The sequence below is a fragment of the Notolabrus celidotus genome, chromosome 4 (assembly GCF_009762535.1).
Source record: "Notolabrus celidotus isolate fNotCel1 chromosome 4, fNotCel1.pri, whole genome shotgun sequence".
NCBI classification, from domain to species: Eukaryota; Metazoa; Chordata; class Actinopteri; order Labriformes; family Labridae; genus Notolabrus; species Notolabrus celidotus.
Window position 1 is genome coordinate 5104282 of NC_048275.1, and position 27600 is coordinate 5131881.

General features: G+C 39.2%; 1 protein-coding gene across 2 annotated transcripts in view; it reads right to left on the reverse strand.

Moving 5' to 3' along the window:
- The window catches only part of LOC117811510 (arginyl-tRNA--protein transferase 1), a 94275-nt gene that overhangs the window by 62475 nt on the left and 4200 nt on the right, over nt 1-27600 (reverse strand). The window contains exons 2-7 of one of the 2 annotated variants that reach the window (XM_034681834.1): nt 21123-21186; nt 20960-21022; nt 20758-20861; nt 18429-18662; nt 12143-12357; nt 8012-8140 (exon numbers count right to left, since the gene is read on the reverse strand). In XM_034681834.1, coding sequence (XP_034537725.1) covers nt 8012-8140; nt 12143-12357; nt 18429-18662; nt 20758-20861; nt 20960-21022; nt 21123-21186 — 809 coding nt within the window. Of the gene's footprint in view, nt 1-6844; nt 6974-8011; nt 8141-12142; nt 12358-18428; nt 18663-20757; nt 20862-20959; nt 21023-21122; nt 21187-27600 lie in introns of both variants that reach the window. The other variant, XM_034681835.1, reaches the window with a different exon arrangement.

The following is a 27600-nucleotide window of genomic DNA, read 5'->3' on the forward strand; positions in this document are numbered from 1 at the left end:
AGCCCCGCCAGGCACACACACACACACACACACACACACACACTCAGACACACACACACACACACACAGACGCACAAACAAACACAGACTCTGCAGAACAGAGAGAGAGAGAGGGCAGGTAGAGTCACTCAGACCTGCAGACTGCTAACTAACGAACATGCTAATGTCGTCTGAGCTTCCTCTCTGCGCCTGTGATGCTGAAACATACACGCATGTAAACAAAGACGAGGCCAGGAGAACTTCTGGAACATTCACATCCACTACACATGGAGTCCATCACTTCCTCTCTAACTCTCCCTTTCCTATAGTAAACACCCATCTGTGTACGATTAGGAGGGCGAGCAGCCGTCTCTCTCTCTCTCTGTATCTAACACACACACAAGTTGTTATGTCTTACACTCATACAGTTCATGTAAACACACACATCTGCTCAAGCATAATTGCTACTTAGATCTTGCATCACTGTGCGCCAACACTCGCTCAGATTGCTGTACGTTGTTGACGGACGAGGTGCCTGAATTCAGCCTCACATTAAAACACAATAACAACAAGCGGAGCGGCGTCTGATCGGAGAGTCGTTCATTTCAGAGAAGATCCAAGAACGTTCGAATCATTCAGAGGAATAAGTTTGAGCTGTGACGTGCACGGAGCGAGATCTGCTTACAGAAGGCTTTATTGAAGATGTCATTATTGTGAAAACCATGCAGCAGAAAGCTCCAGTTATTTTCCTCAATCATTTCTTCCATTTACTGAAACATTTTACTGCCATTTCTCAGCTTTTTCCGTACACTTTTTTTTTTTTTTTTGGTGAACGTCCCGGCCATCAAGAGGAATAAATACAGATTTAACAGGATTTGTTTTCTTGGAAATTAAAGCCACATGTGCAGAAACTCAGAGTCACGGCTCAGCTCAACAGTTAAGACCAGTAAGTGCGAGAGTTAGTGAGTGCATGTGCACACATGTGTTTGCACATGTGTCTAAATGAGTGAGAGTCTTGTGCTTCACTCTGTCAGGAAACCGTGATTGGATGTGGAAGGAATCATGTCTGGCCCTCTTCCAGTCCTGGTACGACAGGAAATGCATGCATCCTTGAGCAAACAGAGCCGCCGGCCTGCAGGACGTCGTACTGTCTAATGGCAGCGCGATGCAACACACACACACACATACACACACACAATCTCTCCTATTGTCTGGCTCTGATCCAGGCTGACACTACTCCACATTCAGTCCCCTGGTGGTGCTTTAATGGATTAATAAATACCTCTACAGATACTCAATGACCTGACTTCCTACACAGCAGCAGCAACAGGCTGAGAGCAGCAACACCAACGCCAGCACATTTCTGTATAAATGCCACATCACGACGGGGGCTCTGAGATTCTGGGAACACTATGAGTGAGATAACCAGGTTAGAAGATGAATCATTAATCTGGGTAAATCATGTGCATGCTTCTGTCTTCTTCGTGTATCTATGAATCAGCAACAAAAAAAAGCCATTTGAAGCTCATTCAGCTACCTTTCCAGTAATGTGATGTTTGCATTCTTATTTTTAAATCAATACCAGACTGTTTAAAAAGACAGAGGACATGGCAGTTCCCCAAAAGTGAGGCCATAACATTTGGAGCTCCCCCTACTGACTGGCTGCCTCCTCCATGTTAACACGTGTAGTTTCTCGTCCTAATAGTCTCTGGTTTTCACCGTGTGGAGTTGTTTGAAATCCTGCCAGCGATGGATCAGGTCGAGCTCAGGTAACGTTGAGAGTTGTGAGGTAAGGGCCCACAGCCAGCAACCAATCCACCTGGAGCAGCTTTGCCCCCCTTTCCTGGTCACCAGTTATCTTAAATTAAGAAGTCTTTTCAATCAAACCAGCTCTCTGCAAGGTTTATCTACTAAACAATACACCACTGTTTTCTCTTAATGTATGATTATGAGCTAGTGAGGGAGAAAAGATGTTAAAAATCGGTGCAGCTAATATTGTATTTATTATTATTTAAAATTATTTGTTTTTATCAATTTAACTATTTAATTTTATACATATTTTTTTTATAATTATTATTACTTTTTTATTTTATTAGACTATGGACTTTTTTTTCTTTCATAGAATATTTGAGCAAGAGCTTTACCTCTGGGTCTAATGGCTGCATTGCTAGAACACTGCGCTCCCGACATGCAGGCCTGCTCATCGTACCTAAAGTCTCTAAAAGTAGTATGGGAGGTAGAGCCTTCAGTTATCAGGCCCCTCTCCTTTGGAATCATCTACCAGTCAGGGTCCGGGAGGCAGACACCCTCTCTACTTTTAAGAGTAGGCTTCAAACTTTCCTTTTTGATAAAGCTTATAGTTAGAGCTGGATCAGGCTTGGACCAGCTCTTAGTTATGCTGCTATAGGCTCAGACTGCTATAGACCAACACAGGACTTCCACCAGATTCATGTGCTATAGGCTTAGACGGCTATAAGCTCAGACTGACATAGGGTCAGACTGTAAGGGTTCAGACTGCTATAGGCTCAGATTGAAATAGGCTTACGCTACGCTAGGCTACACTTTGATACGATACGATGTCCTTTACTGTCCCCATAGGGAAATTTGTAGGCTTGGACTACCATAGACTCAGACTGCTATAGGCTTAGACTGCTATAGACTTAGACTGCTATAGGCTTAGACTGCTATAGGCTCAGACTGCTTTAGGCTTAGACTGCTATAGGTTCCGAATGCTATAGGCTTAGACTGCTATAGACTTAGACTGCTATAGGCTCAGACTGCTTTAGGCTCAGACTGCTATAGGCTTAGACTGCTATAGGCTTAGACTGCTATAGGTTTAGACTGCTATAGGCTCAGACTGCTTTAGGCTTAGACTGCTATAGGCTCAGACTGCTTTAGGCTTAGACTGCTATAGGCTCAGACTGCTATAGGCTCAGACTGCTATAGGCTCAGACTGCTTTAGGCTTAGACTGCTATAGGCTCAGACTGCTTTAGGCTTAGACTGCTATAGGCTCAGACTGCTATAGGCTTACACTGCTATAGACTTAGACTGCTATAGGCTTAGACTGCTATAGGCTCAGACGGCTATAGGCTCAGACTGCTATAGGCTCAGACTGCTAAAGGCTTACGCTACACTACACTACAATATGATAAGATGTCCTTTATTGTCCCAGTAGGGAAATTTGTAGGCTTGGACTACTCTAGGCTCAGACTGCTATAGTCTTAGACTGCCGAGGGAACTGACACACTGGGATCCTGTCTCTCCCTCTCTCTCCTCTCTCTGCCTGTCTCTTACTTTAACTCTTCCTGTCCCATTAAAGTTCCTAACCATAGACCTTTCTGGAGTCCCTGAGCTCCCTTGTCTCGTAGGTTCCTCTGGATCTCTGTCTGCTCTGTTAAATCTTCCACTAGTACGTATCTTTGCAGTATTTCAATGTCAAGCTGTAAATGGTTATACTATTTAATCTTAAATCAGACTCTGTCCTAAATAATAAAAGCACAGGTACAATCCTAAGTCCTGGCGTTTCTCTGTGCCTCTCTCAGAGGTAGAGAAACGTCGAGGCGAATTACAATAATGAGACTCGCATTAAGAGCAATTTACCCCAAACAAAGTGACTCTGTGCACCGAGAGCTCGCTCTGGCAAACACAGCAATTAAAGACAGACAGCAGAGTTTTTCTGTGCACACCTACTCACTACCTCATTTTATTTAGATGTTATTCCTCTGCTCCCTGAACCCATCAAACCCCAGTACAGTTACAAACACACACACACTAACACACACACACACAGCAACACACACACACTGGCTTTAATAGAGAGAGTGTTATGGCACTAGGAAAGAATCTGCCACAGTCTGCCCAATCTGACAGCTTTTATTATTTATTAATTACTTTACTTTTTACAAGCTGGAGAATTTGGTAATTTACAGAGCCTGCTGGCAGGAGGAGGAGGAGGAGGAAGAGGAGGAGGAGGAGGAGGAGGAGGAGGGGGTGTTTTTCCAGCCCTGAGGGACAAAAGGCTCTCTCAGGTAAGTGAGAATGTCCAGGGGCTTTTTTTTTTTTTATTGATACATAAAGAGCAGAAACAGAGATGTGTGTTCATATTCTATAACATCATTCACTGTGTGTTAAACATTCAGCTCCAAACTTTATGATCTTTTATTTTGTAGCAGTCTCTGTTTCCTGTTCTCATTCCTCACAGGACAACTCTTGGTGGAGTGTAAAGTTAGAGGTCGTGCTCTCAAATATTAACACACAGAGAAAACATTTTAATCACTATAATTATCTACGCAGGAGAGACGAACACTGCAGCTTTTCCAAGGAGTGTGTATACTCTGCTCGTGTAATGGTGTTTTATTGATCCAGGTGCAAAGACTGAAACAATGAAGGAGAAGACTTCTCAAACTAAGAGCTAGAAGTAGAGAACATTCTAATCAATTATGAGTTTAGTTATGAATGATTATTTAACAAAGACTGAGCTGCATATTCAGACAGAAGAACAAAGAGCTGAAGTCTGAGGCGATGTTTGTAAAGAGCTTATTTTACAGTTTGGGTGGTCTACTTGGCGCTTTGTGTTCAAGTGGATTACCTTGTTGGATGTCACATTGGTTTTATCCACTTGGAAAGAAAGAGTAAAAAAAAAAGGGAAATAATATAGATTTAAAAAAATTAATCAATGCAAAATAAAAAAGATAAAAAAATATATTTTTGTGAAAAATTGTTATTATTAAAAATAAATAAATAATAAATGAAAAAAAGATAACAAATAAATATTTGTTGTGAAAATAATTAAATATAAAAATGAAATAATAAAGGAAAAAAAATAGTAAAATTGAATATTTTTTGTGAAAAATTATAATAAAAATATTAAAACATTGTTTTTCTGAAGCACTTTTCAGAAACACAAAGACACTGAACGATAGTTAAAATTAAAGATAGAACAGGAAAACTGTTGTGACTGTACAAAATTATCTGTCTAAGGCTTTTGCAGATAAATATGAGTTTAGGGTAATAAATCTGTAAGTAGCAGGAAAACGAAGTGAGACAAACTCAACAGAATCTGTGAGATTATTTTGAGTTTTTACACCAATCAGCGATAATGTGACAAAGATTTGGACTAAACTCTTAATTTCAATAACTACAACATAGCATGCAAGTGCAATATCTAAAACAAACTTCTTCTGATATTTGTTTAAACTGGGCTTATGCACCCCCACAACTGAACGAATCGACCCAGACGAACATAAAACGATAAACACCAGAGCACAGACCAGACGAGATGAGACTGTGACGTACCAAGGCGTTAAACTAAATTTAGTCACATGGTGTCGTCTGTTAGAGACGCACAGTCCTGGAATAAATGACACGCTCATATCAGAGAGTGTGAGAACGACTTTAAATAAACAAACATCGGTTAAAAATCATGAATAATATCTGTCCCCTCCTTTGTTGCCTGTCAGCGGAGGTTTGGACTCACTTTTCATTTGAATGAGTTCAACATAAGAGTCTAAAAATACTGAATCGCTTTTATTGGACACCCTCAAGGTTGGGATTTTTTTTTCAGGCAGCAGGTGAACATGTTGAAGCAGAAATTTGTACGAGTGTGAGGATGAGAGCAACTTTGACAAGAACCAAATTGTGATGGTTAGACTCACACGACAATCCTGAATCCATAAAAAGGAGCTCAAACTCAAACTTAAAACTTCTGAAGGTGCACGACTCCACAGAAGCTACTAAAGAGGGAAAAGTCAGCACACTTTATGTCCTGCACAACAAAAAGAACCGTCCATACTCCTCCTTTTGTTTTCTCTTCATGAGTTCACTTTCAAACAGTGATGTGAGACAGCTCTCTACCTTATTTATACAGTCTATGATCTCTACACACACAGGACATAAAGGGAACAATGTCAGGTTGAATGGACACATTGATCTGTGATGCATGTGCAGGATGTTGAATCAGTTTGTTTCATTTCTCAAGAATAATAAATACAATAATGTTCATATTCATTGATTTACCTGTTTATTTGTTTTAATATATTATTCATGTATTTAACTATTTTTATGTCCTCCTTAATGTATTACATGCATGATATTTTAGACATGCACCTTTATTAATACCTTCATAAAAAGTGCATCAACAAAATATGAAGATGTGTATGTTTGTATGCATAAATATGTATATAATTTTTTCTCCTTTTTCTTAATTTTTTTTTATTTTTTACCTTTTTCTTATATTTTTTATTGTTATTTGTATTTCCATACAATTTAATTTTACTTTGTATAATTTTTTTATTTCTCATTTATGTTTTTTTGTTATTGTTGTTATTGTATTTTTTATATCATATTTATTTATGTTTATATATTCTTAAATTTGTATTTATAATACTAATTGTTATTATTGATATTCTATTTTTATTTATTAATTTATTTCCATCTATATATCTTGTATATTTCATTTATAGTTATTTTTTATTTTATTTTCATATATTTGTATTTCAGTTTATATATTCTTTATTTTTTATTTATCATTTTCATTTTTATTATTGTTATTTAATTTTTATTTAAGTTGTTTTTTCTTCTTTATTATTTTAATTATTTAAAAATCTGTTATCTGAATCTGAATATTGGACATGTATTGTAAAGTTTGCATTCACTTAAGAAAAAATATATTGAAAATTAAATAAACAAAAGAACAAAAAACAAACAAACAAATAATAAAGAAATAAATAAGTAAATAAATAAATAAACAAACAATAATTGTCTCATTAAAAGGAGAATTATACCAGATAAATTGACCTGTGAGCCTCAGTGAGCATGTGCAGTATCCCCCATCAGTAAAGGTGCAGTATAATAATCATGCAGTACCTCGCTCTCACTACACTCGCTGGAGTCATCGCCATGAATGGCCATCTGGTAGCGGGCGTACAGCGCCGCAGACTGCTCATAGGACGCCGTGAACTGTGGGTCCTCAAAGCTGACCGGCACTAGCCTCACCTTCAAGCACAGGGTGTGGAGAGGAGGGGGAGGGGCGATAAGGTGGAAGGGGGGCAGTTTATTAGGGATGACAATTAACACAAGGACGGCGAGGAGTTAGAAACGCTTTTAAAAAAAAAGGAGCAGAAGAAGAAGAATGGTGGCTCTGGAGGAATGAACAGAGCAGGATTCAACAACAGAAGTTGTAAACAGCATTATACAAGAGCTCTGGCATGTCAGGGTTCACTTCAGTCTCCGAGTCCTCGGGGCAACATGCTAACGCAGCACGTCTGGTTTCAGTTTGCGGATTGATTCAGTGGTTTTATCAGATTGTTGCACACATGAATGCAAGAAAACAACGGGATTCTGGGAGACTGAAGTTGTGGATTTGAAATAAAAGATGTCAGGCGACTTGAGGATGAGGCTAGTGCACTGCCCAGCTTTGACCACAGATCATCGCAGGGTTTAGAGGAGAGGAGTTTGTGCGTGGAATTCAAAAAGTTTATCATCCCGACAAGACAGAAACAGACCGAACCGGGAGAGTCTTTAAAAACCGTGAAGAGATTCCCCTTCAGACCGAGAGCTGTCCTGATTCCTGTACTCGGGTGTGAAGGGGAGCCCGAAGGCCGAGCTGCCCCCCAAAAACCGACACAGCTCGAGACTAACGACCCGACCGAGGGCCAACTCAGACACCTGGAGAAACACTGCTCTCAACCACGGCGGATGGAAACATTTTCCCCTCCATTTCCTCTCCCTCCTCCTCACATACCCTCTCTTTAAGGCGAACACCTTACTGCACTCTTTTCCATCACATGCAGACACTGTTCCTCCTCCCGCTGCTGCTTCCAGAGAGATATTACAAGAAGAACTTATATAAACTTTGACTTTTGTTGCATCTCTAAGAAGTGTAAACTCCATCCTGCATGAACACATTTAATCCCTGTGTATGAAGAGGAACTAAAGACTGATAAGAGCAGGGTGAGTGTCTCCATAGGTCCCCAAACCCTCCCTCCCCAGGTCCCCTCTGAGCAGGTTGACCTACGCCCCCCACCCTCTGACCTGGCTCTCGGTGGGTTTGTCAGGAGGATCCTTGTGAATGGCCATCTGGTAGAGTTTGTACACCTGGTAGGAGGCGTCGAAAGAGGCTTTGAACTGCGGGCTAGGGGGATTGGAGCGCACTAGCCTCACCTTCAAAAAGAATACGTGCAGAAACAGGTTAACGTCACAATGGATGAGAGAACGGAGAGACAGATAAGTGCTGGTTAAAACACATAAAGAGGAAGAAATCAAAGAAAGAAGGTGTGAAAAGAGAGAGAGACTGACACAAACACACCCTCCTCTGCTGTCAGGCTGACACGCCGGCTCATATTTAAAACATTTAACACGTTAAGAATGATTTGTCTTTCTTATCCAGAGAGAGTTCTTTCTTCTTTTCTTTTCTCAGACAGATTCATGAAACTAGAATATTATAAAGAGGGTGTGTTTGGTCCGTCTGCAACGTAAACACAGAAACGTCAGGTTTCATGAAGAGATCAAAAACATTCAGTGAGACAGAAAACTTCAGAACAAATAAGAACATACATCATTAAAGTATTCAGCATTCATATCATGTTTATCAGGCCGTGTCCAGTGCTTCACCACGTGATGTCTTTAACCAGAGATGTGACTTTAAGGCAGCTTTTTATCATCACGGCCAGTGGAACTGTGGAACAGCCAATGTGAAGAATATCACTATTTTTAAAGCTTTTAACTGAGTCTTATTTTATCTCATTCACTCATATATATAGTTCATAATTCACATCTTAAAATTCACTTAAACTCCTTGGCTTTTAATACAGCATGAGAGTTTGTGTTGGTCTCTGTTTGTGTTTTAATTTACTGTATTTTAAATTTCACTATCATTTATTTCTACTGTTTGTATTTGTTGTGCAGCACTTTGGTAACCTTGTTGTTTTTAAAATGTGCTTTGGATGTGGATTGGATAATTTAGTCTATTTAAAAAGTCATATACTGTCATCTTACTTTTATTATTACAGATAGATAGATATAATTTATTCCCTTTATTTTCAATTTGTATTTATCTATCAATTTATTGTGGATTCTTTCATTCTTTCATTATTTATTGTGGATAATTTATTTATTTGGGACTGTTTATTATCTTTTATTTTGGAGTATTTATGGATTTGTTGATTTTTTCATAATTGATTATTTATTATCTATTTATTCATTTTTTATATGTATCTTTTAATTTAATTTAAACTATCTTTTTATTATGGATTCTTATTTTATTCATTTATTCACTGAGGATTAATTCAGAATTTATTTTGTTATTCATTTGATTTTATCATCTTATTCTAGTGATTTTTACAGATTATTTCGCAGCATTTTAATATTTTATTCTATTTTATTTTGCTGTATTTATTGGTAGTGTAGCATCTTTTATTGGTTTAATATTTTGTCATCTTATTGATTTATTTTATTTTGGTGAGTTTATTTTCTTTTCTTAAGTTTTAACGTCTAATTTTCCCTCCATTGTTTTCTCATTAGGATATCATGACAGCGTTTCCTCAGCTCATCAGTAACTTCTTTTTTATATATATCCTGTTCAATGGAGTCTTTTTTGTATTTTTAATTTATTGTATTTAATTGTGACTATTACTATTTTTATGTACAGCACTTTGTGTTACAATATCTTCATCTCTTAGGGCTTTAAATCCTCCAGGAAACTATACCAGACTGAATTATCTTACTGCAGAAATATCAGTGTGCAGAACGATCACTCAGCTGTGCATGGATGTGCATTAATACTTCTTATAGTTATTATTTCCTCCTTTTTCTTCACACATATTTACTCTAAGTTTGTAGTGAACATATAATTCACATAAGTAAGAAAATTCTGTCTTTATTTGACTATTTTTCAACTTACATTTTTTTTGTATAGGAGTGATTGCAGCTCTTGCATTTCCCCGGATGATGAATAAAATACACCTGCTTTCTGAGGAAGTCCACTCTAATTATCAGTTTTGAATAAATATGTATACTTGTTATAATTTTGATGGTTTGCAGATAATTTTAAGACTATATTTGATTATAAATAGTGCAAAGACAACATCAGACACAGCATCCTATCATTTTGAAGAGTCAGGGTTGAACTTTAAAGAACAAATCTAACATATCAATATTTGTGTCTTTGACGTGCTCGTTGGTTAAAGCTGTGTTATTAAGGCGTGCATGGTCCAGCTATAGTGTCCTGGATTTATTACAAAGATCAGGACTGACATCAGATGAGCCATCGTTCAGTCAGAAGGTTAAAAAGCATCATTAGATTAATGCATACAGGTTTAAGTTGCACCAGGTCCACAAATCAAACCTGAGACTCCAGTGGACAGACCCTCTCTGAGTCCCTGTTGTTAATTTCACACAAGCTAAAAGAAGAGTCCGACCTCCTCATCCCCGGGCCTCTTTTAATTAACCGCTCTCTGTTTTGAAGCTTGTGTTGGCTGCAGAGGCGGTGCCGTGAGAATCCCCCGGACGGCGAGGACGGACGAGCTGAACCCGGGGTTTGTTTGAGTTGGACCTTGGTAGATTTCTCTCATATGATCACTTGGCGTCTAAATCCTTTAGTCAAACAGACACGTCGGGCCTCGAAACATGAAAGGACCGCGCTGAGGATGAGGCTTTTTTTTAATTTCTCTCTGAATCTGGAGACGTGTTTTGATTGGCTGGAATCATTTTGCTGAACCGACGACGCAGGATGAGGAGGCGGCGTGGAAAATGAAGTTTTGAGGAGTCTCATAACTGAAATGTAACACCGAGCATCTGACACTCGACCTCTTTAAGACCTCTGTTCAAATAAGCCTCCTAACACCATAGCGGCTTCAGCTCTGCTTCATTAAAAAGAGAGATTATGGGGTTCAGAAGCTCTCACTGGAGGACGTGCAGACTTTAAAAATATAAATCTAAAACAGCTGATTGATGAATTATTTTATATTTGCTGCTGGAGATTCAGAAAAAGTCAAAAAATATGAGTTAAGTTTGGAGAGAGACGAGAAAAGATGGACGTAAATCTGTTCCAAACTTTCCTGCGAGCGCCTGAGGGGCTCTGAGTCACGGTCTCACACTGACCCCTGGTGGTAGCTGGAGGAACTACAGCTTGTTTTAACACCACATCACACCTCATTGATAAACTCCCCATACCTCTCCTCTCTGTGATTGATATCTTTATGATGTTTTAAAGTCTCTGCAGGTGTAAAAATCTTAAAATCAGAGAAGCAGCGTCACAGGAAGGAAACCTGAGCTTCAGATGATTTAAAAAAACAAAACTGAGCTGCAGCTAAATGTCTCTGTTTCCATTTCCTGTTAATATTTATTTTTAATATCATCCCACATGACCTGCAGACTGGATGCGTGACATCTTTTACAGATGTGTTTCTGATGAAACCCAGCTGGACTGAATCTAAACGCTGCAGAGTAAACATCCATCATCTCGTTGTGGTGTGAAAAACTCTGCAGCTCTGCATGAAGCCGGTTCACTAAACGGCTTATTATTCAAACTGGCAGCAGTTACCAACAAGCTAAAGAGAAGCATCTCTCAATTATTCACCCCAGAAAAGATATAATTAACCTTCCCCAGCAGAGGACGGCCTACAATTAATACCCACTTAGTGAAATTGAGCGGTAATTGCAGACAAATTAATCCAATTGAAGAGACTCAGAGGGGGGGGGGGTTAGTCGTTCTGGTCTCGAGGGTTTTTGTAGATAAGAGACAGACTCAGTTCATCGCTGCATCTGGCTCAAATCTCGGTCAACCAGGACTGACGTCACTCCACCAACCTCAGAGATCCTCCTTCATGAATCCTCCCCCTGCCAAAAGTTCATTTCCACTCGTCCTCTCCTCGCAGCGGAGCGGGGAGCTGTGGTTTCATGTCATCAGGGGGTAACACGACCCGGTTTGTGTGGTGAGCTGTCGTTTGGTTGAACTCAAACTGGGAAGAGATGGTTTTTCCACTCTCCGCTCCCCGCACACATAAACACATGGTGAAGTCACTGGACCAGGGCCCTATGAAATCAAATTTGTGGACTAACTGAATCCAAACATTCTGGAGACAGAGAGCTCCACCAAAAACACACGACAGCCGTCCAAATCACACAAACACAGAGACAAAAGACGGCCTCTGGACCTCTGCTCACCTCAAGGCAGTGAGAAGAGTTCTCAGGCAGAGAGTCGTTGATGAAATCCTCCAGGGGTTTGGCCTGGTTGGTCTGGGACGGGGTGGAGGGTGTTGGGGAGACGATGGGTGAGGCGCCGTCGTTGTGTTGTCTCATCTGCTCCTTCTGGAGGCGGCGCTCCTTCCTCAGGTCTTTGGCCTTCCGGCACTGCGGCCTGCTGGCGTCCGCTCCGACTCCTGCACACGGAGGAGAGACGAGAGGGAGGAGGTCACATCAGAAGCATTTCAAACAGAGAAGAGGCGATATGGTGACCTTTGACCTCTCTGATGTCACATTTCTGGATTTTCTGACTCATCAGATGTGAATGAGGTAGCAAGGGAACATCGGATAGCTCTATATTTTTAAATCATGATGTCCCAACCCGCTGAGACGCTCTGATACATAAATAACACTGCTGCACTGCTTCTAATCCTGCAAAGTCTCCTGCACCTGCAGCTCCTCGTGCATTGTGGGGAAATAAAAAACAATATGAAAAACAATCTTAATCCCCACCTGAGGCAGCGTCGCTTGTATTATATGGATATAATTATGTGTGATATGATCTCACTCTATCTGTTATAGCTCACTTTGCATTAAGAGGGGTTAGACTTTATGTCTGATGGCTTTTTTGTTCCCTGTTGGCGAGGCGGCTTATTCTGTAAGGACTCTGCACCCCTAACATATAACCAAAGGATAAGGGAGGTCATGTGTCCACATAGAGATGATCAGATATACCATCAGAGGTTCCACCAGGACAACTTTTAAGACTTGGCAAACATTCATATATCCAATGCTAAAAACATGGCAGCTGCCAGCATGACACTGTAACCCCACTCTTAATTTTACCCTGTTATTCTTCATATATTTATTCATATTTCTATGCATAGATTTCTATATAATATTATTTATCTATTTTATTATTCTTATTTTCCTAATTAAAATATATTTTTATATATTTTTATTTGTATATCTCTATACTTATTCATGTATATTTCTGATTGTATATCTTGTATTAGTATAACTAGTATGAAAGTATTTGTATTTTTATGTGTATAAATACATTTTTTATTTTCTATTTTCTATATATTTTTATATATTTATACATATATTTTTTTACATATGCATACTTAAAATCATATATTTTTAGATATGTATTTTACAATATATATTTTTTTATACATATTTATTTTCTTATATATATTTATATATATTTTATATATGTATTTTCATAATAGATATATTTATATAAAAAAATTATATGTATTTTCATTATATATATATTCATATTTTTTATATATATATTTTCATAATAAATATATATTTTTTTAATATATGTATTTTTATTATATATATTTATATAAAAAATTATATGTATTTTCATTATATATATATATATAAATATATATTTATATTTTTTTTTTTTTTTTTTTCATAATAAATATATATATTTTTTTATATATTTATTTTTGTTATATATATTTTTTTTTTATATATCTATTTTTATTATATATATATATATTCAATCAACCAAGAAAGAAAGAAAGAAAGAAAGGTGAGTTGAGTTTCTGTGGACACAAGAGGACCGCTTCATTAAACCCTTCACCTGTGTTTCATTAAGTTAGGTACATGACACTTCAGGGAGGCTTCACAGTTAGTTCTGACATCCCAGAGCCGACCCCCTCCATGCACTGAGGTCTAGAACCTCTTTATATTCCAACACAACCCACCAGCATCGCCACATTCAACACACCCAGGCTCTGTTTATGAAGCTCCAGGTAGTGACAGCACTGATACCACCTACCCCTCCATGTGTCCCCTAATGGCCCCGACAATCCAAAACACATTATTTTGCCGTTTCATGTGAAGGGTTATTCAAGCAACTATAACAACTCAAACATTACAAACCCTGTGTAAATAATATACATGTTTATCTGATTTATAACGTTTCCAGGCCCTGAAATGAAAGTTCTCGTGACTCCAGGATGTTTCCAGGTGCTCACTAGCTGCAGGGATTTGTTTGGGAAGCTCTGCACGACATATCTGGAGTCATAACTCACAGAGCACACACTCCTACACTTCCTCTTTTTCTCTCAACATGACCAACAAGACCATTCTCTGAAGCAACTGAATCCCTGTTTCCCTCTCTCCCTGCACCCCTCCTCCTCCTCCTCCTCCTCCTCTTACTCCTCTTCCTCCTCCTCCTGCACTCCTGCCAAGCCCTGCAGCTCTCCGGGCATCCCGTGTCAACAGTTTACACGCCCACATCCTGTTTGGAGCAATAAGGAAACGAGAACCATTTCCTGCTTGTCCTGCCGCCAGCCGCCACCATCGGCTCACTTTCTTTACTTTCCCTGAAACCTACGTCACGAGGAGGAGGAGGAGGAGGAGGAGGAGGAAGAGAGGCTGATCTTTATGAAGGGGAGGGGGTTTGCTGGCAGCGTTTATCTGCAGCTGACTGGAGATAGTTCTTCTATTCTTTAACATCAGTCTTCATTCTGTGGAATAAGAAGAATGAACCACAGCAGAAGCTTTTTGAATATTCTGGATTATTTATGATTCATATAAACTCATGCACTCTGTTTCTGATGTATAGAGCTGAATATAAATGAAGCAGGACTTGTATTTTCCAGCTCTGTCTCTTTACACTGAATTTGTCTTCAACAGTAGCTTCAAATAATAAAGTTTTCATCTCATTTAAATGTTAATTTGTACTTCGAGTGGACATAAATCCAATACTGGGCTGCCTGGCTCTGTCACCTCTCTGCATGAAGGTTCCTGGTTTCTGGCTGTGCAGGCGCCACTCAGTGCAGAGTTTGCATGTTCTACCTGTGCATTCTTAAACAGGGACAGGTTAATTGGTGACTCATGAATGTGCCCATGAATGGTTGTGTGTCTGATCTGTGATTGGCTGGTCACATGTCTGGAAAACTCGCCTCTCACCTGGTGATAACTCCAGTCTACACATGATACAAAATGGAAAAAGTGAGGCACATAATGGATCAATGTGGAATAGATGGAGCGGATTCTTAGAGTTTCTTTTGAAGATATGGCGAAAGAAACTGTTGAGAATTGTATGAAATAAAAATAAATAAAAATTAAAATAAATAAAAATTAAAATAAATAAAAATTAAAAAATTAATAAATAATTACAAATAAAATAATTTAAAAAATAATGAATACATTTAATAATAAATAAATTTAATAATAAATAAAAATTAACTATAATAATAATAATAAATAAATAATAATGATGATAATAATAATAAATAATAGGAGATAGTTATAAGAAGAACAATAATAATAATAAAAAGTAAGAAGGAGAAGAAGGAGAAATAATAATAATAATAATACAAATTATAATAAAATGTATTTAAAAATTAATTTATAAAGCACATTTCAAAAAAGGGTTTCAAAGGGCTTTACAAATAAAAGAATAGTCATAGTAATGTATTTATAAAAAATAAAAAATTAGAAATAATTAAAAAGATTTAAAATTAAAATTAAAAAAAATAAAAATTAATAAATAAATACAAATAAAATAATTTAAAAAATAATATGTAATTTAATAATAAATAAATGTAATAAATAAAAATGTACTGTAATAATAATAATAATAAATAAATAATAATGATGATAATAATAATAAATAATAGGAGATAATTATAAGAAGAAGAAGAATAATAAAAATAAAAAGTAAGAAGAAGAAGAAGGAGAAATAATAATACAACAAATTATAATAAAATTAATTTAAAAATTAATTTATAAAGCACATTTAAAAAAACGGTTTCAAATGGCTTTACAAATAAAAAAATAGTCATAGTAATGTATTTATAAAAAATAAAAATTAGACATAATGAAAAAGATTTAAAATTAAAATTAAAAAAAATAACTAAATAAAAATAAAGTAAAATAGAAATGTAAAAAATCAAACAGAACAGCAGGTAATTCAGCAAAATATTAGCCGCAAAAAGACAGAAATTCTAAAGTAAGTAAAAAAGGTAGACCATGAAAGATGAGGAGGAATAAAACTAATTAAAAAAACTCTAAAACCAACAATAGAATAAAAATAAATGAAGGAAAGCCAGAGGAATAAAACTAACCAACGGCATGAGATTAAAAGAGATTTATATTTCGTGGATCAAACATGCAAAGCGACTAATCTCACATTTCTATAAGTACAACCTGTGTGTGTGTGTGGTGTAACACACATATTTTACCTACATGAATGTTTATAATGTTGCAGTGGATGCCTGTGTGTTATTCACAAATACTGAAGCATTTCTTTATCTTGTTTAAAGTCGAAGTTTTGCTTCACTGGCTGCATTTTTATTCTCATACCTGTGTCATCTCACTGTCCCTGTCTGCTGCTTTACTGTCCAATAACTGAAGGAGTTAAAGCAGGGAGCATTTCTGAGCATCCTCTCTCCATTAAACACAAACCCTGAGAGTTTATAGAGACGTCCGACGGTTTCCTCCGTCAGAGTAAACACAGAGGTCAGGATCAGGACTCGGAGTCTGCACTGTGTTCATCACACCGCCTCAAACAGAAACACTCATCCCCCGTCACCTCCTGTCACCCAGCGGCTTCTCTTCCCTCTGATTTCACTCTTACTACATACACACACACACACACTTTCTCTCTCACACACACACACACAGAGGTACTCCTCCTGAGGATGGTGCATGCAGCCGCAGTGAAGATAAAGTCTGACAGAGCAGTTCCTGTGGACGACATACGTTTCCACTCTGGCAGTTATCACATCATAAAAGCTACGACGCACTCCCTCCCTGCACCTCCTACACACACACATACACACACACACACACACCTACACACACACAGGCTTTAAAACCAGCAGCCCTGGCAGTCTGCTGTCCTGCATGTAAACATGTCGAGGCGGACATATTAACTCGGTGGTATGCAGTGTCATGTTATATGGAGGCTGCAGGTTTCACTCTGCATACTTGGGTGAGCTAATATAGGCTTCCTGCCATCAGGGTGAACATTTACTGAACACTAACATCCACACAGTCACCTTTATGAACAATTCAGCTTTAATAAAAAAGTCAAATCTAAATGTTTCAGCGTGCACTTCTGCAGAAAACATCTCTCTGTGATATGAGAGTTTGACTTCCTGTAAAGCACGACGCTCCTGTTTTCTTAAGCTGGGCCTGGAGCCTGCCCAAAGCTGTAAAGCTGTGCAGTCATAAAGCTGGAGGAGAGATGAGTCCAGGTGTTTTCTGTTGGAGGTGAATGAGGGCCTGTTCACTGTAAATCCTCCTCACTTCCTCTCTGCTCGCCTCCTGTAAACGCTCTCAGTAAAACTTCTCTGAGTGTGCAAAACTCGGCTGCTGCTGCTGCACACAGCCGAGTCTGTAACAAGGTCAACAGTGACACACTCTGGTGAACAATGGGAGTCTACCTGCTGCAGAACAACACACACAGTGTTTCAGCATGCTGCGGTAAAATGATCTTAGAGAGGCCTTTAATACTTAAACATGTCCACTGAAGTCAGAAAGAAAACTCTTACAGTGGATAAAATCTGACCATGAAGGCAGCAGCACTGTATCTTAAAGAGCTCATATTACCCCTCTAGAACACTACGCTCCCAACATGCAGGCCTGCTCATCGTACCTAAAGTCTCTAAAAGTAGTATGGGAGGTAGAGCCTTCAGTTATCAGGCCCCTCTCCTTTGGAATCACATACCAGTCAGGGTCCGGGAGGCAGACACCCTCTCTACTTTTAAGAGTAGGCTTCAAACTTTCCTTTTTGATAAAGCTTATAGTTAGAGCTGGATCAGGCTTGGACCAGCTCTTAGTTATGCTGCTATAGGCTTAGACTGACACACTGGGATCCTCTCTCTCCTCTCTCTGCCTGTCTCTCACTTTAACTCTTCCTGTCCCATTAAAGTTACTAACCATAGACCTTTCTGGAGTCCCTGAGCTCCCTTGTCTCATAGGTTCCTCTGGATCTCTGCTGAGGTGGACGTACCGGACTCCAAGTTAAAAAAAAAAGGTGACCTGTAGAGGGCGGTCTCTGTGAGATGGTCCCAGGCATCAACAACCATCATAACCATCAAGGCTACAACAAGCTGAGCTCAACTACAGGACCAAATCTGTCCTACTTGAGGTCACAATGGGTCATAGGTCATCTGCTGCATTATAGTAAGTTAATGAGCTAGGTACAGTTTGTAAGAAGCACTTTAAGGGAGACTAAAACCTGCTCTGAGTGTACGATCAGTCAGAGAGATGAAATCAGAGTCCTCACCTGCTTTAGGAGCCGAGGCTGCTGTTCTCCCGTCAGGTACAGAGGACTCCTGGTCTTTCCTGGGTGTTTCCGAGCCGGTCGGTGCCGCTTCAGGTACCTCCGTCTGACCCTCCGTGATATCAGGACACTCTGCTGTTTCTTTCTTCAGGTCTGTGACGACAGGACACTTCATCTCCAGGGGTCTGCAGGGCTCGCGTGGACCGGCTTCCTCGCACACAGAGTCCATGGGCTCACCTGAGGGGGGACAAAAACAAAGAACGATGAAGGTCACAGCAGATGATCGGGACTACAGAGACACTGCACAGCTGGAAGTGAGCGTGTGGTTAGTGCCTCTCTCTCATCTCTCTGCCTGTCTCTCTCTTTAACTCTTCCTGTCCCATTAAAGTTACTAACCATAGACCTTTCTGGAGTCCCTGAGCTCCCTTGTCCCGTAGGTTCCTCTGGATCTCTGCCGTAGATTCCTTTTTTGGGTCTGTCATTCATTTATTCATTTATTCTTTTTTCTTTCATAAATCCCTTTGTTTTTTTTTTGTTCTTTCTTTCTTTCTTTTCTGTTTTTCCTTTTACCTTTCATTCCATTCTTCTTTCTTTTTTCCCTTTCCCTTACTTCCTGTCCTTCTTTTTTCTTTCCTTCTTTCTTTCTTTCTTTCTTTCTTTCTTTCCCATTACCTTTCATTCCATTCTTTTTTCTTTCTTTTTTCCTTTTTCTTTACTTTCTGTCCTTCTTTCTTGCTTTCTTTACTTCTTTCTCTTTTTTTCTTTAGTATTCTTTCTTTCTTTCTTTTTCATCCTTTATGTCTGCTTTCCTTTTCTCGTCCTTTCCTTCTGTCATTCTTTCACCATCTATTCTCCTCTTTTTCTTTCTTCTCGTGTCCCTCACTTTTCTCTTTCCATAGACCTTTCTGGAGTCCCTGAGCTCCCTTGTCCCGTAGGTTCCTCTGGATCTCTGCTGTAGATTCCTTTTTTGGGTCTGTCATTCATTTATTCTTTTTTCTTTCATAAATCCCTTTGTTTTTTTTCGTTCTTTCTTTCTTTCTTTTCTGTTTTTCCTTTTACCTTTCATTCCATTCTTCTTTCTTTTTTCCCTTTCCCTTACTTCCTGTCCTTCTTTTTTCTTTCTTGCTTTCTTTACTTCTTTCTCTATTTTTTCTTTTGTATTCTTTCTTTCTATCTTTCTTTCTTTCTTTCCCATTACCTTTCATTCCTTTCTTTTTTCCTTTTTCTTTACTTTCTGTCCTTTCTGTCCTTCTTTCTTGCTTTCTTTACTTCTTTCTCTTTTTTTCTTTAGTATTCTTTCTTTCTTTCTTTTTCATCCTTTATGTCTGCTTTCCTTTTCTCGTCCTTTCCTTCTGTCATTCTTTCACCATCTATTCTTCTCTTTTTCTTTCTTCTCGTGTCCCTCACTTTTCTCTTTCCATAGACCTTCCTGGAGTCCCTGAGCTCCCTTGTCTCGTAGGTTCCTCTGGATCTCTGCCGTAGATTCCTTTTTTGGGTCTGTCCTTCATTCATTCTTTTTTCTTTCATAAATCCCTTTGTTTTTTTTCGTTCTTTCTTTCTTTCTTTTCTGTTTTTCCTTTTACCTTTCATTCCATTCTTCTTTCTTTTTTCCCTTTCCCTTACTTTCTTTCCTTCTTTTTTCTTTCTTGCTTTCTTTACTTCTTTCTCTATTTTTTCTTTTGTATTCTTTCTTTCTTTCTTTCTTTCTTTCCCATTAACTTTCGTTTCATTCTTTTTTCTTTCTTTTTTCCTTTTTCTTTACTTTCTGTCCTTCTTTCTTGCTTTCTCTTTTTTTCTTTAGTATTCTTTCTTTCTTTCTTTTTCATCCTTTATGTCTGCTTTCCTTTTCTCGTCCTTTCCTTCTGTCATTCTTTCACCATCTATTCTCCTCTTTTTATTTCTTCTCGTGTCCCTCACTTTTCTCTTTTCTTAGACCTTCCTGGAGTCCCTGAGCTCCCTTGTCTCGTAGGTTCCTCTGGATCTCTGCTGCTGTGGACGTGCCAGACTCCAGCTGCTACAACTACTACTATCTGTCTCCCCACTATCATCTCTCTCTCTCTCTCTTCATCTCCCTCTATCCCTCTCTCCAACACGGTAGGTCTCAGCAGATGTGTGTCTAACATGAGTCTGGTCCTGCTGGAGGTTTCTGCCTGTTAAAGGAAGTTTGTCCTTGTCACTGTAACTTGCTAAATGCTGCAAAGTGCTCTGCTCATGGTGGATTAAGATGTGATCAGACTGAGTCCTGTCTGTAAGAGGGGACTGGATCTTATCCTGTCTGGATTGTACAGAACGTGGCAAGTGAAATGTATCCTCTAATAAATCAGACACTCACCATCATCCTGTCCTTTCGGTAATTCTCCGTTGGAGATGAACTTGCTCATTTTCTTCAGGATTTTCTTGTGGGATTTGGAAGGCTGAAACTTCAGTACATGACATCTGAAAGAAACAAAGAGGACAGAGATGATTTATACATCCATCATGTGTCTCTCCTGTCCCCTCATGATCTGACGGTCTGATGGTGAAAGCATGATTACCTGATGGTGTACTGTGGACAGCATGTTTTGTTCATTATGGGCTTGTAGACGTATTTCCCACTTCTGTAAAAAGGACAAAAATCTTCATCAGAATAAATTCCCAAAGATTTAAAACATCCTGAATGACATCAAACAGGTCTCTGAACGTTCATCAGCTGCTTACCTCCTCCATCCTCGGTCTATGAGGTCTTGGTAGTCCTGCACAGTCATGGTGTGAGACCACATCCCTGCAGAGAACAAAAGGAACACCGTCACTTTAAAAGATGTATTTCACTTTATGATGCTTTATAGAGAAACCTTTAAAAGGAAGCAGCGAGAGAAGAGCCTTAGATTTAGAGATGTTTACTTAAAGGATATACTAACAGGGTCATGTTTACATTTCAGTTCCAGCCTGTGACCCCCGGATGTTTATTCCCACAGATCCTCAAACCCAACAGAGACAACACACAGTCATGATGTGAATCCACAGCAGCTCAGATCCTCCTCCAGGAGATCTGAGATCTGAGCTCTGAGTTTCAACTCCTGACCTTCTCCTCTGCAACCATATATAAACACACACACACACACACACACACAGTTAAAACTCTCTGACGCTGCCGCTATCAGTTTACAACCGAGGGAATTCTCTGCACGCCGGTTCACACAACAAAGTTCACAAGTGAGAGTCAACTTTCACGTCCCAGGGGAGATGTGTTTGGCCAGAGATGTGCAGAGTGGTGCGAGAGAGACGCAAGGAAACACAGAAAATGAGCCTTTTAGAAGCAGAGAGTTAAACGAAGCACACTTTGTTTAAGGAGTGCATGAAAGGATGGGCACAATTAGACGAGTAAACGAACATCAGCACCCTCAGAATATTAATATCTCAGTCATATGTAGGGATACACCAAAAATTTGCAGCTGAAAATGGCCTAAAAGTGCATTTTAGGTTTTCAGCCAAAAGACTTTAATCACCGAAACAACATGGCAAAAACCGAATGTCGTGATGACGCAAGCAAAAACCGCGGCCAGTACGCGCTCGTCTGGATCATGGTCTGGATCATGGTCTGGATCATGGTCTGGATCATGGTCTGGATCATGGTCTGGATCATGGTCTGGATCATGGTCTGGATCATGGTCTGGATCATGGTCTGGATCATGGTCTGGATCATGGTCTGGATCATGGTCTGGATCATGGTCTGGATCATGGTCTGGATCATGGTCTGGAGCATGGTCTGGAGCATGGTCTGGAGCATGGTCTGGAGCATGGTCTGGAGCATGGTCTGGATCATGGTCTGGATCATGGTCTGGATCATGGTCTGGATCATGGTCTGGATCATGGTCTGGATCATGGTCTGGATAAGGGCCAACATGTCTGCATCCGTTCTTCCTTTAACTGCAGCACTAAAGCGTCTTCTACGCAAAGAAGGTTGAGATGGACCACAGAGTGAAAACAATGAAGAGTCCACTCTTAGAGTCTGTCAGCACACGTTTCACTGGATCATGGTCTGGATCATGGTCTGGATAAGGACCAACATGTCTGCATCCGTTCTTCCTTTAACTGCAGCACTTAAGCGTCTTCTACGCAAAGAAGGTTGAGACGGACCACAGAGTGAAAACAATGAGAAGTCCACTCTTAGAGTCTGTCAGCACACGTTTCACTAAGATCTATTCAGATCCTCTGCACTTCTTCGCGACTGTACTTGATCCACGTTATAAAGATCATTACTTGGATGTGGGAATAAAGCAGCGCGCACCAGAAATGATCCAGGCCGCGATGGATGCAGAGAACCCGCTTGGAGACGGAGAAGCGCACAGTGCAGGAAGGAGAAGGAGAGCAGATGACTGTAAATCCTTTGATTATTAAATTGTTTTATTCTTTTTTAACAAATAGATCTCAAAATGTCAAAATAAACACCACCCTCTCTGACACCAAATCTATTAGTACAGGAGCACCTCAAGGCTGTGTGAGTTCCCCTATCCTCTTTACACTCTACACTAACGAATGTAGCAGCAGCCTCCCTGGTAATCTGATTTTTAAGTTTTCAGATGATACAGCCATTCTCAGTCTGCTGTACCAGGACTCAGGTCTCTCGTCATATTTTACTGAGATACAGACCTTTGTTCAGTGGTGCGATGATAACCACCTTTTAATCAATGTGAAGAAGACACAGGAGACGGTGTTTGACCCTCGCTCTGTGGGTGATCACACTCCAGTCCTTATTCATGACAAAAACATCTGTCAGGTCGGCTCCTACAAATATTTAGGTGTCCACCTGGATATTAAGTTCAGCTGGGAGGCCCACATTGATAACCTGTGTTCCCACATACAGCAAAGATTGTACTTTTTACGTCAGCTCAGGGTGTTTGGTGTGAATCAGCAGGTTATGTTTATGTTTTATGAGGCTGTACTGGAGAGTATCAATAGGTATGGGATGACAGCATAGTATGGTAACCTCTCTGTTCAGCTCAAAACCAAACTCTCTCGCCTGGTGCAGACTGCCATGAAGGTCATTGGAAAGACTGGCAACCCTTCCCTTCAGGCCATTTATGAGCAGTGTGTTCTTGGGCAGGCCCAGAGAATACTTGGAGACCCATTGCACATCCTTTACTCTGAGTATGAACTTTTACCATCCGGAAGAAGGTACAGAGTCCCCAAGTGTAAATTGAATAGTTTTAAAAACTCCTTTGTGCCGATCTCTATTAGAATTTTAAATATTAAATAGCCTGTTAGGGTGGGGACAGTGTCATGGTGTTCTCTCTTTAAGAGTATGCTGTGTGTTGTATGAATGTGTATTATTTATTGTCCAAACAAAGCACATTCTATAGCAGACATATTGAGGATTAAATTAGTGTTGAAAGAATTCTGTTCTGATTAAAATTGTGGGCGTGGCATGTGTTGAGGCGGGGCATCAAAATGCAACTGAGAAACAAGCCCTGCAGAACTCATTTAAACAGCAAGGAAGGAGATCCAGCAGCAAAAATCTGTTGTGATGAGTCAAGCTGCACATCTGGAAATAAAGGACAACAGCATCCAGGAGTTACAGGAAAAATTAAAAAACAAAATGCAGGAAACTAAAATGCTTGTCCAAGCATTTGCTGAAGGAAGTAGGTACTTTCATTATCCTTGTTTAAAAAACTAGTCATGTAGTTACTAATTAATGCTTAAACAAGACATGAACAAACATTGGTATTAATAAACTATCCCTACAACTTGAAAAAAGCAGTGTGACAACACAACAACACAATTCCTGACTTAGTGTTTCGCTCGCGTACGTATGCGGCGTTGGCTTGCGTACGTATGCGGCGTTGGCTCGCGTACGTATGCGGCGTTGGCTCGCGTACGTATGCGGCGTTGGCTCGCGTACGTATGCGGCGTTGGTTCGCGTGCGTATGCGGCGTTGGCTCGTGTGCGTATGCGGCGTTGGCTCGCTCGCGTATGCGGTGTTGGCTCGCGTATGCGGCGTTGGCTCGCGTATGCGGCGTTGGCTCGCATATGCGGGGGTGGCTCACGTAGGCGTCGGCTGCGGATGTGCGAGGGCCCGTTCATCGCCGCTTGCGGCTTTAATTTATTGTACTTTTCTTATTTATTTATTTGTTCTTGTGTCATTGTGGTGATTTTTGTAGGAGCAGGTAACATGTGCAGCACTGATGTCAAAGACAAATTTCCCTACGGGGACAATAAACGACATCGTATCGTATCGTAATAGAGCGCAGAAAAAAGGACTCGTCTCTGAACCAGATGAGGAGCACGCACCCTCGTTGTCTGATATGCTCAATGAGATCCTTGAGTTTAGTGAGGTGACACAGTCAGAGCCAGAAATGCAATGGTACTAATAATTGGTGTAATAATTTATTTTGGTGTTTCGGTTTTCAGTTTTGGTTTCCTCATTTTCGGTTTCATTTCGGTGCATCCTCAGTCATGAGTCATGTCTCAGACGTATCGCAGCCATTCGTCCCTCCTCATCCCTCACACCTGATCCATTTGAGGCGTGAGAGACACACAGCAGGAGGGCAGATGTTGGGCTCTGAGGTGGAGGGGGTCGTATTTACTTTGCATGCAACAACACGATTGATAACATCGCTGCACCGATCACACGGAGGGAAACACGATCGTGTGAAGCAGCTGCCTGGAAAACAAAAAGAGTACGGGGAAACACAGATCCCATCTTTAAATAAAGAGTAATCTTTGGGCAGCAGCTTTAAAAACATGCTGCTGATAATCACAGCAGAGATCTATAAACACGTCTGAAGAGAGAGAGAGAGAGAGAGGATGAAGAACCTCCCTGCAGCTTAAAGTCAATCAGCCAGCTCTACTGAACTCAACGCTCCTTATTTAACTCCATCCGACACGAGACGTCTTCCCTTTTTACACTAATCAGAATTACTCGGTCTTCCCTCTTCCCTGGAACCAGCACGCCGCCGTGATGTAACCCGCCCAGATTACCTCTCCTAACTTAGCGTAGTCAGCAGCAGCAGCAGCAGCAGCTCCGTCTGTGGGCCCTGAGCCCTATCACTCACCGGCTGCATTAGGACGTGCCGTAAACCCTAATTATAGTCAACCTGTCTCGCCCCTGCTCACCTCCTCCTAACGGCAGCAGTCTGTCCCACGCAGAAAATCCCCACACATCTTCCTCATCGGCTTTTTTATAGCTCTGAATCAAAGTCTCAGCATGCAGTCACACTGACCTCGGGCACCTTACGTGAACTCTGATCCAGGTTTGTGGTCTAATGTGGATCTTATCCAGACTTCCTGATCGTTCATAACGTGGTCACTACAAGAAATGCACAATAGTATAGATTCTTACTCATTTCCACTGATTACAAAATAACAGACTCATCGTCAATCAAAGTCTAACTTGTGCAGGACTGACTGAGAAGTTTTAAACTGTTTTCTGAGCAGACTTCAGGACAAGTGATCAGATTTCCCCTCAGGTGAGCAGAGTGGATTCTCGTGTCGTTAAAGTAAACAAAGACTGAAAACACTTGTTTTGATTGTTGAGATTACAAACAGTAAACACGCCGTCTGTTTGAACATGCTGTGAAATCTGTGTTAATTCAGTCTCTTGTTGCTGCAGAACGACTCTATATAAATATACTTCTTCAGCCTTTGCAGGATATTATACTAATATAGTAACTACTCTCAGGTTCAGGTTACTTTATTTGTACCCTGAGGTAAACTTGTTTTGCAGCCAGTGAGATGTTAGGTCGATACAAAATTACAAGATAGACTTCAGACAGAACAATCTACTTAATGTGCAAAACATACAAAAAATATCCTAAAAACTAATCTAACACTAAAAATGGTAAAATGAATAGACATGATAAAATGATAAAATGATATAAGTGCTAAAGGTTCCATTTTAAAAAAGCATATCAGAAAACAGTCAACCAATAAAAACAATGGAATCACATGAATAAATAAGACAATCTGGGCTAAAGTCATAAGATTGGAGGCTGACTGTGTGGGAAAATAAAAGCTATTGCTTGTTCAGCTCAGTAACAGCAGCAGGAACAAAGCTTTTCTTGTGACGCTGTGTCCTGCACCTTGGGACTAAAAACCGTCGTCCAGAGTGAAGAAGCTGGAAATCACTGTGCAGAGGGTGTGAGTCATTATTTGAAATAGAGGTGGCTATCTGCTGTAACTGGTTAGTGTACAGGGAAACTGTGGATGCTCACAGATCATTTTTAAAATAAAAAAACAAACAAAATATAAATGATCATTGTATAACCATATACTTGAGTGCATTTGTATTTTTTTGTATTTTTTCATACTGCAATAAATAGCTTGGAAAGAGAAGATTTTGCAATCTCAGTTTCTTCCAACCTCTTGCAGCTCTGTTGTATAAATAGAAGCAAAGTGTTCCTGTATGATCATTAAACAGACACCTCTCACTTCATCTGTTTTCAGTTGACTTTCTAAAGCACTGATTTGTGATACACATTATTATTATTTTATTTAACTGTATTTATCACTTTATTTATTTGTCTTTAAAGTTCATTGTATCTATTTGTGTTACTTTTATATTATTCTAATTATTGTTATTTAGTATTTTCATGTATTCATTTAGATTTTAGATTTATTTTATATGTATTTATTTATCAAATTTTAATTTCCTTTGTATTTATCTCTCTCAGAGTATGGACTTTTTTTTATTAGTAGTATTTTCAAAGTTTACTTTATCCATTTCTACTACTGTTCATTTTTTCTGTTATTTTAATGGATCCTTTTTGGGGGATTTATTTCGTATTTATTTACATGTTTTTCTTATTTTTACTTTTCTCTTTCAGACTATGGACCTTTTTATTTTTTAAGTTTTTAAACAGTTTTTAAACTATTCTTTTTTTATTATTATTATTTTAATAGTTAATTTTATTTTCTATTTATTTTGTATGTGTTTATTTATTCATGTTTAAAATGTTTTTCTTATTTTTACTTTTCTCTTTCGGACTATTGACTTTTTTATTTATTTATTTATTTATTTTTATAAAATATTCATCCAGTCTAAAAGCTGCATTGTTGGTTCTTTGTGTTGTGTTGGCTGAGTCTAATAAAAAGGTTAATTAAAAAATAAAAAATCCATAACATTATAGCTATGGTACTAAAATATATCTCTATGTTGAACCTTTTATCTGTCCCTATCCTGCCAACATGTACAAACACT